Raw genomic sequence first — 19,636 nt, 5'->3', positions numbered from 1 at the left:
CTTTCTCCTCTTCTTCTTTTTCTTTGTCAGGTAGGCCATACCTGGTAGTGCTCAGGCCTTACTGCTGGCTCTACATTCAGTAATCTTTTCTGGTGGACTCTGAGGACCATACAGATGCGGTGCCAGGGTTCAAACCTGAAGCAGCTGCATATAAGGCAGCACATTACCAGCTGTACTATTGTTTCTCCAGTTCATTTCTTATAGTTAAGTAGTATCCTGTGTTGTGTGTTTGTACATATGTAAAAACAAAAAACTTTTTTAAAATGGTGCCTGGACTCAAGATGCAGGCTTCACACATTCAAGGCAAGTGTTCTCCACATTATATCCCTTATCCCATAGTTTCCTTTATCTACTCATATGTTGTTGCAGACATGGGTTTCTTCCAGATCTTGGCTACTGTGTAGAGTGATACATTGAGGAGAGCACATATCTTCTCAAATTAATGTTGTTATATTTTATATTGGGGTAGATACTAAGTTATATTGGTGTAGATACTAAATTATAGAACTAAATTATATTGGGCTGGAGCAATAGCACAGCTGGTACGATGTTTGCCTTGCACTCGGCCGACTCCGGGTTCTATTCCTCCACCCCCTCTCAGAGAGCCCGGCAAACTACCAAGAGTATCCCGCCCACATGGCAGAGCGTGACAAGCTACCTGTGACGTATTCCATATGCCAAAAACAGTAACAAGTCTCACAATGGAGACGTTACTGGTGCCTGCTCGAGCAAATCGATGAGCAATGGGATGACAGTGATACAGTAGATACTAAAAAGTATAATTTCTCAATTATTAATTTTTTTGAGAAATCTCCATATTGTTCTCTATAGAGACAGAACCAGATCTAAGTCTCACAAACAATAGATAAGGGCTTCCTTTCCCCACATCCCTGCCAGCATTAGTCACTTCTGGAATTTTTTGAAGTGGGTCATTCTTGCGGATGTGCAGTAATATCTCATTATCATTTTTCATCCCAAGATTTTGTTAGTCTCTTAAAATATCTTTCTAGAACCATCTAGCAATAGTTCACTTGCTTGACATTGCTCTTAGTCTGAAATTAGAGAAAAAGAGTGTTTAGGAGTTTAATGCTATTCCAGAATATATGTCTGTGGATGTTGTCACTTTAGAAGGGAATCCTGGAAGATATATCTATTTATGCTTTGACTAAAAAAAAAAAACCTTAGGTGGCTATAAATGATCACTTTAAAAATCCTATTACTATTTAGTGTTTTTAATAGGATAAAAACATTCTGATATACAAAAAATAGTTTTATTTATTTATTTATTTTTTGCTCGTACTCTTCAGTGCTTGTAATTAAGCATATAGATTTTCTTGCACAGTGATAGTCGATCTTGGCAACTCATTAAAATCACCCAATGCAATGTCCTGACTGAGTGTGAACTCCCAAACCCAGAGATTCTGACACTACTCCAACATCTATAAAATATCGCCTGAGGGTCAAGTCCATCTCTGTTTTCACAAACACAGCTTTATCAGAACATAGCACAGCTCCTTTATTACATGTTGTCTCTGACTGCTTATGTTATGTGTATCAGCAAAATAGACTGTTGTCAACTCTGCCCACAAAGCCAAAAATACTGTTTGCAGGGCAACTGCTAATACCTTTGCAGGACAAATGCTAGCTAAAAATTTCTACTAATATAGAAGTGTTTCCTGAGGTGAGTCATCTATCAAAATCTCCAGTAAAACACATTCAGAATACATGCCTGGGCATCACTCCTGGAAATATAGATTAAGATCTTAGATACATGGAGGAATATATTTTGTAAAAGCAAGAGATCCTAAAGTATAACTCTGATTAAAAACTATATTGTAGAAAACATGAAAGCTGGTAGAAATAAATACATGTTAAAGCATCAAAATCCTCAGTGGTGACAGAGAACTGCTATGTGTGGCCTCAACCCCAAATGCTCAGGCATGAGAGGGAATATGGTGTTATCCAGGGCTGTCTCTCTTCTGGCAGTAGAGATGTTTGTGTTTTTAATGTTCACTGCCAGGGGTTAAGCCCCACATTGTGTGTTTTGAAAATTCATTAATAGAAGACCAAATTGAAGTGGATTATCTGTGTATACAAATTCCCAAATAAATCTAGCCCACTAATTGAAAGCTCTTTTCCTTGAGGCTATGTTCTAAGGCTTCCCTACTATTTTGTAACAGATGTCTGAATTTTCCTTCAAGTTCAATTAGATTTCTTTTCCTGAAGTCACCACTAGTCTACTGGAGAACAGAGAGCTGACTAACAAAGAGATGACTATAAACAGACTGTAAGTTTGAGATCTAAAACATTCTTGTGGAAGAAACCAGACATGTGTGTTGTAATACGGTTGATTGTCAAATTTCTTGAGCAGTCTCAGTAACGTCTCCATTCATCCTAGCCCTGAGATTTTAGAAGCCTCTCTTTACTCGGCCTTCCCAATGATGCCGATGCCGCATTGGAGGCTCTTTCAGGGTCAGGGGAATGAGACCCATCATTGTTACTGTATTTGGCATCTGAATACACCACGGGGAGTTTGCAAGGCTCTCCCATGTGGGCAGGAAACTCTCGGTATTGTAATCAGGGCTCAAAAACTGACTTGCTTTCCTGTCAATGAGCAAACATTTAAGAAAGCACTTTCTGGTGCCCATTATGGGCAGGATACCATGGTAGGTTCTGTGGAATTAGAAATCAAGTCTAGCAGAGCCACTGTTCGTTCCCAAGTGACACACAGCTGCTGTCCTCATCCTGGGAAGGGATCAAGCTAATAAATACATCATGGTACAAAAAAGGAAAACGGAATGGCATTATAACCAAGCCCTCAATTCCAGCCACTCTCACAGTCTCTCCCACACACCAAGGCCTCCTCCCTCTTATCCTCACTTTCTGCCACCACTTTGATTCTTATTTCAAAGAGAAACAAATGAACCATCGGAACAAAATGCCCACTAATATACACCAGCCACCATTTCTTCCTTCACAATCATACTCTGCTCATCAACAACAAAGTCTTTCTTGCTTGGTCCTTTGGAAGGCCTTGCTATCACCCCACCCTCTTTCTCTCAGAATCCACTTCTTGTTCAGCAGTGCCCTCCCCTGCCCCTAAGTACTGCTGGTTCTACCTTCCGACTGGTTCTATAATCTGTCTGTCTGCTTCCTGTTGTCTCTGCTGACATTTTCTACAAGGAAGGAACCCTGGTCTCTTCCTTGTACACTGTTGCAATCACTTCCTAATTCCTCTCTTCTCCCCTAACAGGTGGTTTTAAACACAGTGGCCACAAAGATCTAATGTCATCTCATTCTTTGGGCAAAAGTCTCCATTGCTCTGGCTCCTCCAGGGTAAGAGTGGTGACTCTTATCCTGGTGACTCCAGGGTAAGAGTCTGGGCCTTTGGTGTGGCTGATGAGGGCCTCAGAGCTCATCCCAGAAGCTTCCCTCCATTCCCCTCCCTTCCCCTCTTTCTATATTCACACCATGCACACTCTCTCTTTGGTTAAGTGCATATACTCCTGCCCCCAGAGTAAGTTGCATGCTCTTAATTTCTTTTCTCAGGGTGTCTTCTTGTTTTGGGTTTTTTTTTTTTTTTGCTTTTTGGGTCACGCCGAGCAATGCACAGGGTTTACTCCTACCTCTGCACTCAGAATTACTCCTGGCGGTGCTGCGGGGACCATACGGGATGCTGGAAATCGAACCTGGGTTGGCCGCATGCAAGGCAAATGCCCTACCCGCTGTGCTATCACTCCAGCCCCTCAGGGTCTCTTTTTGGAGAGCCTAAGTATGACAGTAGGCAACTGAGAGCCACTGAAGATGCCCGAGCAAACTAGTGATAAATCCATCTCAGCTCTGTTTAGTGTCTTGAGTCAGTCACTGCCACTGGAAAGGAAAGACTGGAGAAGAGAATGGCACGGGGTGAAGAGCTCAAATAGGAGGCCCCCAAAATGCTCCACCAAGAAAGACTTGAACAAAGCCATGTGCATAGGAAACAGGGGAAGAATACGGAGCATAAATTTGTACTGGAGTGAAACCAAAAGAGAGGATACTTGCCTTTTATATCCCCAGCTATGGGATCTTCTGGATTTGGAGTAGAAATAGATGCAATGGGAATTCCTAGGGAGAAAACTAGTTTATTACAAAATAGAGAGGGGCTAAGGAGACAATAAAGTAGAAACTTTAAACTGGTACTAACTAGAAGGAAACTTGTTATACCTGGGGGAGAGCAGCAGGTGGAGGCTGGCTTAAAGAAAGGCCAAGATTTTTGTTTGTTTGTTTTGTTTTTTGGGTCACACCTGGCGATGCACAGGGGTCACTCCTGGCTCTGCACTCAGGAATTTCTCTGGGCGGTGCTCAGGGGACCATATGGGATGCTGAGAATCGAACCCGGGTCAGCCGCGTGCAAGGCAAACACCCTACCTGCTGTGCTGTTGCTCTAGCCCCAAGGCCAAGATTTATATTTTATTATTTATTTATTTATTTATTTATTAATTTTTGCTTTTTGGGTCACACCTGGCGATGCACAGGGGTTACTCCTGGCTCATGCACTCAGGAATCACTCCTGGCAGTGCTCAGGGGACCATATGAGATGCTGGGAATCGAACCTGGGTCGATTTTTTTTCCAGCCCCCAAAGGCCAAGATTTTTATATGCAAAACTGTATCTAGTGAGTGAGACCAGAATGTCAGCACTCTGATTTTTATATTAACAGAAATTGATGCTTGGAGCACACAATAACTGAGTCTCAGTCCAAGCCTTGGTTTCCTTTACATTGTCATTGTTTTGTTTTTTCTAATGTAAAGGTGATTCATTTTCTAAAAGTGTTTTATTTCAGGCTTTTTCCCAAAAACTTTGTCATAGAATGATTTCAGGTTTCCTTTTGTGTTTTTTTCCCATTAAAAAGGCACATGTAATTTCTACCCAGTCTTGATCTACTAACAGCAGATTTTTTAATTAAACACACATTTTAAATCAACTAACCCCTGACTTAATGTTACTATATTTGGGCTTAAAAATTGGTTTCTTTGGGGCTGGAGCGGTAGCACAGCGGGTAGGGCATTTGCCTTGCACACAGCCGGACCAGTGTTCAATTCCCATCATCCCATATGGTCCCCTGAGCATCGCCAGGAGTAATTCCTGAGTACACAGCCAGAAGTAACCCCTGGGTGTAATCCAAAAAGAAAACAAATGGTTTCTTTAAAAATAAGTCATAATATTAGTTATCCTATAAAGTAGGACACTAGATATTAAAATATGTTCCTGCTTCTTCTCTTTCTTTCACATCATCCCATAAATTACTTCCATTATTTTCTTGTGCCTAAAAGAATAGGCAAAGGAAAGGGCCATCTTCAACAGGGTGCACCTGACTAGGAATCTTCCTGGACCCACTTCAATCTGTTAGATGCCACCCCTCCACCCCATGCCGGCCTTATCTGCCAGGGCCCCCAGGCACTCAGGGCAGCTGTGTGCCAAGAAGACAGACTCATCACTCCACAGCAGGGACTTACTCAAGCACGCGGGGTATCGGTAGTATCCAGTGGCACACTTCTCACAGTTGTCTCCGCTGAAATTCGGCTTGCAGGTGCAGCGGCCAGAGCCCTGCTCGCAGTCCTCCGCATGCTCAGGGTTACAGCTGCAAGCTAAGAGAAATCCCAGGCTTTGCTGCACTTACTAAGGCACATGTTACCTCCGGGACACAAAAACATTCATTCAAAAGGACATGTGCAAACACATGGCAACACTCAGCACAACAGTTAAGATATGGAGTTGATCTAGGTGACCCAAACAGATGAGTGGATGATGAAAGTATGGTAGATGTACACCATGGAATAGTATGCAGCTGCCAGGAAGGATGAGATCATGCAATTCACTGCAACTTGGAAGGAACTGGAGATTATCATGTTAACTGAAGTGAGCCGAGAGAAGGACAAAACCTGGGTGACTTCACAAATTTGTTGTATGTAGAATAACAGGAGGAGGGAATGCATTGTTTCAAAGGTGGGGGAGTACTCAGTTTGTCCTTGACCCTACATTATAGAAATGGAAAGGACAGGAAAGAAAAGAAAAGAAACTGAGGTGGAGGAGTAAGAAGAGATGGATGGAAGTTAACAGGGGAAGGTTTCAGGGGTCTCAAGCATATTGTTGGCATAGAGGTGTAGTGCAGGTATATGTGTGAATATCTCTATTTTAATAGAGATATACGTATAAATAAAGAGACAACAATACTGCAATCATAAGATCCAAACGACAACCACCAAACTTTAAAATGGGGGAGAGGAGGGAATCTGGGGACACTGGTCGCAGGAAGTCTACACTGGTGGTGGGACTGATGCTAGAACATCGAGGTCCCGAAACTTAACTACAAAATAAATACATAAGTCAAGGTGCCTTAATCATTAATAAAATAAATAAAAATAATAAGGCACATATTCCCAGTGCTCCTAGTGTTATGTTTTATCACTGGTCTGCAGTCATCCTGGCCAAGCACACACAGTCCATCTTCTATTTTTGCCTTGGTAGATGGATCACATGAAACCTCATGGGCCGTCAAGGAGAAGCTTTAATTCCCCCTGAGGAGAAATGCTCAGGAATGCCTCTCGTTACATTGAGTGCTGCCCAGAGCACTGGGCCAGAAGCAGAGTCTGCACAAACTGCTGTGGGAGGGCTGTCAGTGGGTGCTTGGAGCTCCTATAGGAGATGCCTGGAACAGTCTCTCCTGGACACAGGCCAACTGTGAATTTCCATGTAGGTATGATCATGTTACAGCTGTCATAAAGGCACAAGTGTGGGGTGCCTAAACATGAATATGTAATCTGTGGATACCATACTAAGATTTGTACCCCCACCTCGAGGTGTCTAAATGATATAGCTTATTGAAGTTCCTGCAATCAACATAAATGTCAGGTTTGCATTTCAAAGAGCCATACTTCGGTTTAGTGACCTTGGACTTGGATGCTTCTTTTCACCTGGCAGAGAAAACACTGTCCTAGCTCAGCTGAATTCATGGTTTCTGAAGATTCTGGAGATAAGGGAAGCTAGAAGTGATTAGCATTGCTTCAGCCTGCTTCTCTTAACATCCTTTGCTTAATTTATTTAGAAGCTATGCACCCTGTGGATTCTGAAAGCAACACCAATAGTATTTATTTGAAATCATGTTAGTAATAAGAAAAGAAGCTAGGAAAGTGGAGAGTTCAGATTCCTAACCAGGTGAGCCTCTGTTGAAGATGGCCTATTTCCTTTGCCTATCCTTTTGGGTACAGAAGGTGATGGACATCATTCATGGCAGGATGTAGAAGGAAAAGGAGAAGCAGGAACATATATTAACAACTTAGAATGTACTTAACAGAGGCATTTTATGGATTTGGATACCCTCAATGTTAATTTATGTGACAAGTAAGTGTGAGGAGTTGGTGAGCACAGAGGCCAACAGCAGGACTGGAATTGCTTTCCAACTGTGACACACAGAGCACCAAGCGAACTGTATGAGTGATATCCAGAGAGCAAAGTCCATGATCTAACCTAAACTGATCATCTCACAGGGAAACATCAAGGTTATTTTTCTATCTGAAAGATGTAGTATGAAGTCAAACAGAAACTGACCATATCTTGTACCCTATCACACAATGGTTTTGCTCTCTTGATCAAAATATTTCATTTATCAGACTCTTTGGTTTCTCCATATCTAAAAAGGAGAATCAAAACTGAGCGGTTTGTTATGGCAATTAAATGAAACATTTGTGGAAGTATTTGAGCAATCTAAATGTGGTGCCTAATAAATCAGAGCTAGTTTAGATATTAAAACCTTCATTAAATATTTGTGAAATCACTACTATAGTGTCTTGATGCTAATTCTGATAACATCTGAAATTATATTGTCAATTATAGAAAAATATCAAAACAACCAAGAATGACTAATGTTTATTTCAAGTCTAGTATATGACAAGTTCAATATTAAGTATTTTCCTAGGTGTTGGTGGTGAAATTTCAGTTAATCATGGGAACCATATTATAATTTTCATTTCTATAGAAGAAATCTGAGCATTATAGAAACTGTAACTGCCTGAGATTATACAAGTAGAGAGTAGAACCAATCAAATGAAATAAGAGCAAGGGATCAGGGATCTTCCCATCAGAATTTGGCCTGAGCATCTCCCTAAAGGAGTCTGCATTGTCTGAGACCCCCCAAGTTGTGATGTGACTTACGGATACAGCCGTGGGGGGCATCAACTGGGACACCATATGGGCGATAATAGCCCTTTGCACATTTCTCACAGTTTATGCCAGCTGTATTGTGCTGAAAAAATAAAAAGAAATAAATTTTTAAAAGTGCTTTGAAGGAAGAGCACTGGAGATGCTTTTTTTTTAATTGAATCATTGTGATATACAGTTGCAAAGCTTTCATGTTGGAGTTTCAATCATACAATGATCAAACACCCATCCTTCCACCAGTGTACATTTTCCACCACCAATGACCCCAGTATGCCTCTCCCGCCCCATCCCACCTCTCCCCCTGCCTCTATAGCAGACAATTTACCTCTTATTCTCTCTCTACTTTTGGGTATTATGGTTTGCAATGCAGATACTGAGAGCCCATCATATTTGGTCCTTTATCTACTTTTAGTACACATTATCCATCCCAAGCAACTCTCCAACCATCATTGACTTAGTGATCCCTTCTCTACCTCACCTGCCATCTCCCCTGGGTCATTAGGCAGGCTTCCAAGCATGAAGCAATCTTACTGGCCCTTGTCTCTACTGTCCTTGGGTGTTAGTCTCATATTATGTTATTTTATATTCCACAAATGAGTTCAGTCATTCTATGTCTGTCCCTCTCTTTCTGACTCATTTCACTTAGCATGATACTCTCCATGTCCATCCACTTATAAGCAAATTTCATTACTTTACCTTTCCTAACAGCTGTCTAGTATTCAATAGTGTAAATGTGCCAAAGTTTTTCTTATATTCTGATATTCATCAGGAAAATAATTCTGTCACACACAATTTCAGTAACTGAAAATATTAAGCATTCAGAAGCTAGAGCTATAGATCAGAGTCACGGGCACCTGTCTTGCATGAGCAAGGACCCACGTCTGACATCTGGAACCATATGGCTTCCAAGTACTGTCAGATGTGACTCCCGTAGCCCTCAGCATACCAGGGCAGAGAAACACCACATTCATTCCAGGCCCCGGCATTAAACCAACTGGCACAGTGGACGGAGTAATACAAGAGAGGTCCCCTTGGACCCTGAGCCCTGCTTGGGGTGGAGATTGGGGGTTAGATATTAAACATTGAGGACAGCAGTGTGGATCAAGTAGCAGACTACATGCTTTACATGTGAAAGGTCTTGGATTTGATTGTTGCATCCAATAAGCCCTGAGCACCATCAGATATGGCCCTGACATCCCACCCCTAACTTTCACTGTTGGTGTGACCCCCACAACCAGCAGCAAAACAAAGGTTGATCTTGATCTTGCATCTTCACTATCTACCCCAAGATAATGACTTAAATGTGGCCCTAGAGATTTTTCCTGGAGGAAGAGGAAAAGAGGGTAAGTTCCAAAAACTAGACAAACTTCTCCCTTTTGCTATAGAACCTGCCTAATGAAGCACCTGACATACAGTGAACAAACAAAGACCTCAAGAGGATGAATCTTCAAAGCCCCATTTAGAAGAACTGATGAATGGGTAATAAATCACAGTTAGGTTTAACTCAAGAAATAAAGGCCATGTATGCATTTCTATCTGCTCCAGTTTTTGGAAGAAATTACATATACAGATCCTCTTCGGTTGAAATTCTAATTTCATCTGCACTTTAGTCATGAAACCATTTTCCAAACATTTCTGTTACATGAATGGAAAATGCAGGCGTGAATCTCATACACAGAGCTCATTTAAGGCACAGTACTAGAGGGCTTTTTATATTTCATGGCTAATCCTTGTAATTGCCACAAAATTCAATTACCCAACATGCATCAACAGTTTCCAAGAACCATACACCAGGGCCCCAACTCAATTCTGCCCCTTGCTCTCCGATTTGGAAACAATTAAGATGCCAGTGTTCTTTCATTAATGAAAGGAAAGAAATAGGAAGCTAAAAAAAACCACACACAGTATGACCCAAAAAAGGGTCTGCAGAGAAACACAAAGGGGATAACAAAGACCTTTCTGTGTCCTGTACCCCATTTTAAGATTATTTTTATTAATGGCAGACTTTTATTTACTGCCCACTTCTGGTCTGTGGGCTAAAATCTGAATTCATTTTAAGCTCTGAGGTCTAAATCCACACTGGCCACTTCTCTGACTTCATATTTATTTGCAAAAACATTTGGGATAAATAAAAAACAGCAGGAGTTTACCTTTTCTTCTGCTGACTACCAAACAACCTCTCAATCCTTTCTCATTACCACATTACTTATTGTACCCATAAGAAAACAGGTTAACCTTGGTTCCGTGATTTGCCTTCTTTGGAATAGAGACTGGGGACAAGTTCTCTGAAGCATGCGCCCCAGCTTTCTCCTCTTGCACAAACTTTGGTTGATGAAGCATCAGCCTTCAAACGTGCAGTGATTCTCTAGGACACGCAACACCCATCAAGGCTATGCACTTTATTGGCAAGAGGTATGGCCATGTTTGGACCAAGGCCCAAAGGAGACCCAAAGGTGGTGGTGATTCTGGCATTTTCACACTAGAGGTGCTGAGGGAATCAAGCTCAGTGCAGGAAATGGTGCTTGGAATTGCGTTTGCAGAGCATTTAACATGACAACACCTCAGTTACCACAACCAGAAAATGGTGTGTGTATGCTGATTGACTCTAGGCAGGAAAGAATAGGCAGCCTCTCTGGTACTCTTCTCTGGGCACCACCCAGAGAGGCGTGCTTTGGGCTGCTCACTTGAAACCCAGACTCTGTTTGAAAATCCTCAGGTCCCAATTCCTCCCAGCAGAACTTTCCAAGCTACTTTCAGCCATCGGCTAAAGTCCAGCTCTCCACTTCTCTCTCTCCATCAATTTCTTTGCCATACCCACAATCACAATGCTGGCTTCCAGACTCCGAGGATCTCAAATGCATGGTGTTGAGAAAGGCAATCAGAAGAATAGGACTGACTGCAACATTGTAAGACTGAAACCCAATCCTGAACAACTTTGTCTCTGTATCTCATTGTGAGTCAACTTAAAAAAGAGAATAGGACTGCTGGGAATGACCCACCAACCCACGCCCGGGATAGTCAGAGGCTTTGAAAATGAACCTTTCCAAATTCTGCTCCAAAGATACAGTCTAGAAAGTGTGACATGTTGCTGAGGCTATAGGTGATTGTACACACAGCAGACTACAACTAAAGCCTCTAGAAAAACTGGGACCAGGGCGTGGGGTTGGGAGAACTGGTGCCAAAAAATGACTCACATTGCAGCCATCCACGACTAAGCCTCATCAGTAAGTTCCTTTGCTCCTGAAAGCTGCTCCCTTAATTAACTGAGAGAAGGCTCCTTTTCCTTGGTCTCGCCATGCCTTCTCTGGATGGGCTCATTTTCTGATGAAACCAGGGAGGTACCTGGGCGTGGCCCAACACGTAGAGATTACCAGCTAGGCCACAGTTCCTTAATCTTTTTCCACTGACTTTTTTTTTACAGGTGACACTGGGTATACATAGCTATATAAAATAGGTATATAAATCAAACATTTGTAATAGTAAGTCACAAAATTCTTCTAAAAATTTTTTAAAAGCTATTAAGAAGCCACCAATCATCTACCTTGTGCCCCCACTCTTTTTTCCCCCTTTTTTTATTGGATCACCTTTACAAAGCTATTCATAATTGGGCTTCAGTCATACAATGTTCCAACACCCATCCCATTGTACATTTCCCACCATCAGTTTCCCAGTTTCCCTCCCATCACCGCCCACCTCACCCCCAGCCTGCCACTTTTCTTCTCTTTTTTACTTTCTCTCTCTCCTCTTTCCTCTCTCCTCTCCTCTCTCTCTCTCTCTCTCTCTCTCTCTCTCTCTCTCTCTCTCTCTCTCTCTCTCTCTCTCTCTCTCTCTCTCCCCCTTTTGTGAATTATGGTTTGCAATATGGGTATTAAGAGACCACTGTGTTTGTTCAGGGCATTCAGTATTTTTATCAGAAAGGTATAGCTGGAGTAGCCTTTTTTTTTTTAAAAACTGGGTGGTGGCCTTAGGGTGTGAATGTGACTACCAGGGCTTCCAGAAGTACAGAGAGGTGGGGGGAAGTAGCCCCTCCAGAACCCAGAAAGTCCAGAGATTATAGTCACAGAACCTGCATACATAAATTTTCAGCATATTAATATCTCAGTGAAGTCTGTCCTGAGACAATAGAGTCCAGCCAGGAGCAAGGCAGTGATTTTGAATTGTGGGAGCAAGCAGCTGCCAGGGGCTCTGTTTGGGTGGGACTGGGATAACCTGCCCCCCTCCAATTTGCCATGGCCTCACACTTTCAGGAAGCCTCCTACCTAATTTCCCATCCCAACACCTCCAGCTCCCTCTCCAGACTCTTTGCTATATCGTCCTTTCTGCTGTAATACTCTCTGATTCATTCTTCCGTCCTTTGAGGTCTTACATGAGAAATTAAAGGAAGTTGCTACCTGTTAAGCTATCACAAATCTATACTTAACACAGTAGCACTGAAGCACTGTTTGTAGCACTGTCCTCTCGTTGTTTATCAATTTGCTCGAGCGGGCACCAGTAACGTCTCCATTGTGAGACTTGTTGTTACTGTTTTTGGCATTTTGAATGCGCCACGGGTAGCTTGCGGGTGGGATACTCTTGGTAGCTTGCCGGGCTCTCTGAGAGGGACAGAGAAATCGATCCCAGGTCAGCTGCATACAAGGCAAACGCCCTACCCTCTGTGCTATTGCTCCAGCCCACTTAACACAGTAAACCAATAAATAAAAATAAAAGCAATACCACATGAGACTATCGCTGATAAACACTTGCCCCAGAGACTAACAATTTGGTTCCTTTCGTGCTGGCTGACTGACCACCTGAAAGCACCAGGCCCAGCCTCCCTGTACGGTTTCCAAGTCCAGTCACCAGCCCAGAGCCAATGGCAGCTATTTCTTCATCCCCTCACAGCAAACACTGCAGAGAACTGCCTGGAGACATCCAGGTGGCCCATGCTCTGGCTTTAATGTTTGTTTCCACCACACCTCATGTGTTGACGCCTATGTCATGTATCACCATGTGAGCTCAGGGAGGAAATCAGATCATGAGGGTGGGGCCCTCAGACTTGGATTAATGCCCTGATATTGAGGAGATAACGACAGAGAGAACTTCTTTCTCTTGTTTTTGCAGTACCAAAGTTAGAAAACCAGTTGCCTCTTAGACTATCTCTGGTCATTCCAACCACCACAAACGGTACTTTCCTGCCTTGCTGTGCTTCTACTTTCTAGATTTTTTTGAAGTATTTGGTTTTACTAAAGCATCACAATTTTATAGTTGAGTTTTAAACATACAACATCCCACCACCAACTTCCCTCCGTGAGCATTCCCAGGCTCCCACCAGCCCCCCATCCCAAGCCTACCATCTTCACAGACTATTTTAAGTTTGTTTGTTGAAGTTTGAGTCTCATGTTTTCAGTGTTGTTGTCTCTGTGGTTGGTTATTTAGCTACACCACTCAGATACATCATCAAAGTACCCAAGTCCCTTGACCCCTGCTCACCCTCATTGCCTGCCATCTGTCTCCTCTTACTCCCTCCCTCGATTTCTATTGATGACACTCTTATTTTTCATGTTATTGTGGATTCTCAAAAAAGAAACTATTTTTACTTTTTTAATATCTTTTCCAACCATTTGTGGAATTTGTGGCAGGAAGGAATAAAGTCGTATGTCCTCTGTGTGTTTTTTTTTTCTTTTCAGGTTTTTTTTTCAATTGAATCACTGTGAGATAGACCATTCGTTACAAAGCTGTTCATGATAGGTTTCAGTCATACAGTGTCTCAACACCCATCCTTCCACCCGTGTACATTTTCCTGCATCAATCTCTGTATGTATCTTGATTGGGTTCATGTAACAGGTGGAGGCTGGACTCTCCAAGAGGGATGGAGGAATCAAACCCAGGTCAGCTGCATGCAAGGCAAATGTCCTACCTGCTGTACTATCAGTACAGTCCAATTTAATTACATTATATTAAATTATAAATTTTCTACATGGCAAAAGAAACATGGCTAAAACTAAAAGGCACACTACTGAGTAGGAGAAAATATTTGCATGTTACATGTTAAATAAAGGGTTAATAGGTTAATATCCAAGTTATACAAAGCACTTACAAAGAGCAATAACATAAAAATCTAAAATCTAAAATCAAAAAATTGGTAGAGGAAATGAATTGGCGCTTTTCCAAAGAAGACTGGCAAATGACCAGAAGGCATATGAAAAAGTGATCATCATCACTTATTATCAGGGAAATCTAAATCCAAACAATAATGAGATATCATCTCACACCACCGAAAATGGCACATAGCAAAATATCTAGAAAATAAGCTGTGTTGGCAGAGATGTTGTTTCAAAAGGAACTTTCATCCACTGCTGGTAGGAATGTTGTCTGGTTTAACCCCCATGTAAACAGTACAGAGATTTCTCAAAAAAGTAAGAATAGAACTTCCATATAACCCAGTGATTACACTTCTTTGTATCTACCCCCAAAGGACATTTGCGCACCTCTGTTCAATGTAGCACTTAGCGAAATAGCTAGGATGTGGAATCAACCTACATGTTCAATAATAGATGTTGGATATCATTGGTTTGTCCTGCTCCCCTTGCTACTAGGAGCTTAGGTATATCTGTCACGCCCATCAAAGTGCTCCCAAGTCACTCCCATTCCTTTGTTTATCTGTAACCACTTCTACCACTTTATCTGCTCTTCCTCTAATCAAACTCTGTTAATTTGTAAGGTCAGACCTTGCTAGGACAGTGTACTTGTATTGTAAGTTAATGTCTTTCTCTTCTCTTATGTCTTTTGAATAGTTTACTTTAAAACAATATCCTTTTTGTATGTACAAAGAAAGACAGTTGTAAATATGCTTTGGTTAACATGGGATTTAATTGGCTTCAAATATTATTCACTCCTGGGCATCTGCTTTCTGGACTTAAGCCTCAGCTGCCCTTACTTCCTAGCACCCCCAAAAGCAGGGTCCCGACGAGGGACGAGATGGACCCAGGGCAAGCGGTGAGTTGTGTGCTACCCTGGCATCGAGAAGGGCCTGGCCAAAGCGCCTAATGCTTAACTATATGTTGAGAGCTTGGTCATGGGCATGTCATGTCATGATCCAAAAGCAACAACAAGACTAGGGCCCTGCTAGGGCTAGGAAAGACTAATCTGGCCTGAGCATTGTAGTCTGAGATCGAGGTGACCCAGGAGAGAAATTCTATAAGCTTAATGCATCTCTTGCTATGTCCATACAAAATGATTTATAATATGAATACTTCTATGTTAGTTGGACAAAGAGAGGGGAGACACACCCAGGGGATTCCACTCTTGGGCGGATGTCCTGCTGAAAGAGATTCTGTCCTAGTGAAAGCATCCCCTAAGGGATAGAACTTTATCCCCCGATTGATTGTAACCACACCTATGCATAAGCCCCAGCCCTCCGCATCTGGAGCCGGATGCGGGGGATTTAAGGTGGCTGTGAGAGGGGGCTGGGGGCGAGTGTTGTCGAATTCCAGGGCCAGTCCCAGAGCCAGATGTGGAGAAGCTAGATCGAGATCGAGATGCAGAGAAGGAGAATGAAGTAGGATGGAGGAGGAAGAAGCAGGAGGAGAATCAGAGGAGAATGGAGATGAGATTGGAATAAACTGCGATTGAGACCAACCAGCCTGGCTCTGTTCCTTCATTCGCCCTGTGCCTGGCTCGATGCGGTGAGGCGCTCCTCCTGCGCCCCCGTTCTTTTTCTTTTCTTTTTCTTTTACAAATAGATGAGTAAATAATGATGGTATAGTAGATATACACATTGGACTACTATACAGCTGCAAGAAATGATGAAAGTGTGCAATTTACTGCAACTCGGATGGAATTGAAGGAAATCATGTTAAGTGAAGTAAGTCAGTAGGAGAACAAATACCCAATGTTTTCATTTATCTGTGGTGTACAGAATAATATAAGAGAATGGAAGGTTTCAAAGGTGGGAAAACTATTGTCTCTGTATTGCAGAAATGAAAGGTTAGGGAAGGAGAGAAATGAAGAGGATAAATGGGTGGTGCCAAAGTGTGATCTATGCATCCATTGAAACCACAGAGCCAAAAGTACTGTAAACATGGAACCTAAACTACAACAATTAAGCTTAAAATTCTTCCTGTTAAGAAGGTGAACTGGGGAGGTTAGAGGGAACCTGGAGATGTTGGTGAAAGGAAACTAACACTGCTGATGTGACTGGAATTGGAGCATTGTATGCTTAATCATAGCACCTACCTACATACAATTAATTAGTTAAAACCATATACTTTCATTTCTCAGGGCCAAGTCTTAAGAATGAAATTTATGAGTCAAAGATAGATGCATGCATTACTCCACATAGTCACCAAAATTGGGGTTAAATACTGTGATTTTCAGGTTAATTCTCTAACAATGGTAAGTCCTTTTTTTGTATGCACATTTGCCATCCAACTATCTACTTCTGTAAAGTAGTAGTTTACTGAAGTAAACTGTACTTTTAATACAGTTCAAATATTTTGCAACTTTTTTTTTTTTTTTTTTTTTTTTTTGCTTTTTGGGTCACACCCAGCGATGCTCAGGGGTTACTCCTGGCTTTGCACTCAGGAATTACTCCTGGCGGTGCTTGGGGGACCATATGGGATGCCGGGGATCGAACCCGGGTCGGCCGCGTGCAAGGCAAACGCCCTACCCGCTGTGCTATCGCTCCGGCCCCTATTTTGCAACTTTTTATTGGGTTATTTGTTCTTTCATTATTGAATGTGGGCATTCTTTTTACATCCTTGAAGTCAACCATTTGTCAGATTTATGTTTTGAGAATAATTTTTCTCCATCTCTGACTCGTCTATTCATTTTCTTAGTAGAATCTTTTGTGAACAGATGCTTTTAATTTTGGTGAAGTCTAATTTGTCCATTTTTCATGCTTACTGTTTTCTATGACCTAAGTAAATCTCACTCATCTTCCAAATTGCAAACATATTCTCATTTATTCTTTTCTCTGATGCTTTGGAGTTTCACAATCGGTCAGATCCCTTCAGTTTGGTTTTTGGGTATGATTGAGGTAGAGTCAAGAATTATTTTCCCATAGAAATATTTAGTTATTAAAAAAACTGTTAAAGAAATTTCTCCCCTTGTCTCCTAGATTCTTTGTTACTTTTAACAAAAATCAAATAAATGCCCCCAAAAAGTGTGGAAGTGTGGATCTGTTTTTATACTCTCTAGTCTGTTACTTAGTTCTGGTTTCCTTTCCTTATGCTGATATCACAGTATTTTAAATACAGTAATTTTATATTCTTACAGTAAGACCATCTTCAGCTTTATTTTGCTTCCTCTGGAAGGCCATATACATGTAAGGTTTACACAGTCTTACAAATTTTAGAATTCACTTGTCAACTTTTACCCTACCTATGTTAAATCTTGAGATCAATTTGAAAATAACTTAAATCTTAATACTATTGAATATTCTAATTCATAAATAAGTTATATCTTCCATTTATTTAGCTATTTTTGTCTTGGCAAAGCATCTTGGCAATGATTTTTATCTTTAGTGAGGATGACTTGCATGTCTTTTGTTAAATTAATTTCTAAGCATTTTATGTTCCATGATACAACACAATTTATTTGTTTATTTAATGATTTTTTTTTCTTTTTGGGTCACACCTGGCTCTGCACTCAGGAATCACCCCTGGCAGTGCTTAGGAGACCATATGGGATGCTGGGAATCGAACCTGGGTTGGCCGCATGCAAGGCAATGCCCTACCCACTGTCCAGCCCCAATACTATTTTTTAAACTGAGTTTTGTTTTCCTATTGTTTGATGCTGATATTAATATATAAAATTAATTTTTATATTATCTTTGCATCACTGTATTACTGTCATCTGTTGTTCATCAATTTATTCGAGCGGGCGCCAGCAACATCTCCATTCATCCCAGCCCTGAGATTTTAGCAGCCTCTTCTTCCTCATCTTTCCCAACAATTGGAGGCTCTTTCAGGGTCATATGGCATGATTACTTACATAGAAAACCTTAAGAAATATACAAAACAACTGCTAGAATTAGTATGTTTTTTTTTAATTCTTTTATTGATTCACCATGTGGAAAGTTACAAAGCTTTCAGGTTTAAGTCTCAGTTATACAATGCTCAAACACCCATCCCTTCACCAGCGCATATATTCCACCACCAAGAATCACGATATACCTCCCCTCTTCCCCCCACCTCCCCAGCCCCCCACCCCACATGTGTAACTGGTAAATTTCACTTTACTTTCACTTTACTTTGATTACATTCAATATTTAAACAAAAAAAATCACTATTATTGATTTGGAGTTTCTCCCCCCTAAAGTCTATCTGCTGAAAAGAAAGCATTTGGTAATTTGTTTTCCATTGCTGAGAATGAAGAGATATGAGGTCAGGAGGCCACACTAGCAGCAGCATAGTTTTGGATTTCTGTATTTTAGTATTTTAGTAACTAAGTCCAGAGAAATGTCTGCCAGGAATCGCAACCTTGTAAGCTTGTACCTCTCAGCTACTCTATATTCCACATATGAGTGCAATCTTTCTATATCTGTCTCTTTCTTTCTGACTCATTTCACTCAGCATGATACTTTCCATGTTGATCCACTTATATGCAAATTTCATGACTTCATGTTTTCTGACAGCTACGTAGTATTCCATTGTGTAAATATACCAGAGTTTCTTTAGCCAATCATCTGTTTTCGGGCACTCTGTTTTTTTCCATATTGTGGCTATTGTAAACAGAGCGGCAATGAACATGGAAATGCAGATGTCATCTCTACTATACCTTTTTGCCTCTCTGGGAAATATTCCCAGGAGTGGTATTGCTGGGTCAAATGGGAGCTCAATTTCTAACTTTTTGAGAATCGTCCATATTGTTTTCCAAAAGGGTTGAACCAGTTGGCATTCCCACCAGCAGTGAAGGAGAGTCCCTTTATCCCCACATCCACGCCAACACCGGTTGCTTTTGTTTTTTGGGATGTGGGCCAGTCTCTGTGGTGTGAGATGATATCTCATTGTTGTTTTGATCTGCATCTCCCTGATGATTAGTGATGTGGAACATTTTCTCATGTGCCTCTCAGCCATTCGGATTTCTTCTTTGGGAAAGTTTCTGTTCATTTCATCAGCCCATTTTTTGATCGGGTTGGCAGTTTTCTTCTTGTGGAGTTCAACCAGTGCATTGTATATCCTTGTTATCAACCCTTTATCGGATGGGTACTGCATAAATATCCTTTCCCATTCTGTGGATTGTCTTTGTATTTTGGTCACTGTTTCTTTTGAGTTGCAGAAGCTTCTTAGTTTGAGATAGTCCCATTTATTTATCTTTGTTTTCACTTGCTTGGCCAGTGGCGTGTCAGCTTTGAAGATACCTTTGGCTTCAAAGTCGTGGAGGGTTTTGCCAACCTTATCTTCAATGTACCTTAGGGATTCTGGTCTGATGTTGAGGTCTTTAATCCATTTTGATCTGAT

The 19,636-nt window shown here is 41.4% G+C and overlaps 1 protein-coding gene across 1 annotated transcript in view; it reads right to left on the bottom strand.

The window, feature by feature from the left end:
• The window catches only part of LAMA3 (laminin subunit alpha 3), a 264,171-nt gene that overhangs the window by 157,832 nt on the left and 86,703 nt on the right, over window positions 1-19,636 (bottom strand). The window contains exons 9-11 of the mRNA XM_055129258.1: window positions 8,190-8,280; window positions 5,495-5,626; window positions 4,042-4,104 (exon numbers count right to left, since the gene is read on the bottom strand). Coding sequence (XP_054985233.1) covers window positions 4,042-4,104; window positions 5,495-5,626; window positions 8,190-8,280 — 286 coding nt within the window. The remainder of the gene's footprint in view (window positions 1-4,041; window positions 4,105-5,494; window positions 5,627-8,189; window positions 8,281-19,636) is intronic.

The sequence above is a fragment of the Sorex araneus genome, chromosome 2 (genome assembly GCF_027595985.1).
Source record: "Sorex araneus isolate mSorAra2 chromosome 2, mSorAra2.pri, whole genome shotgun sequence".
Lineage (NCBI taxonomy): Eukaryota > Metazoa > Chordata > Mammalia > Eulipotyphla > Soricidae > Sorex > Sorex araneus.
This window is presented reverse-complemented; position numbering and strand designations above follow the sequence as displayed.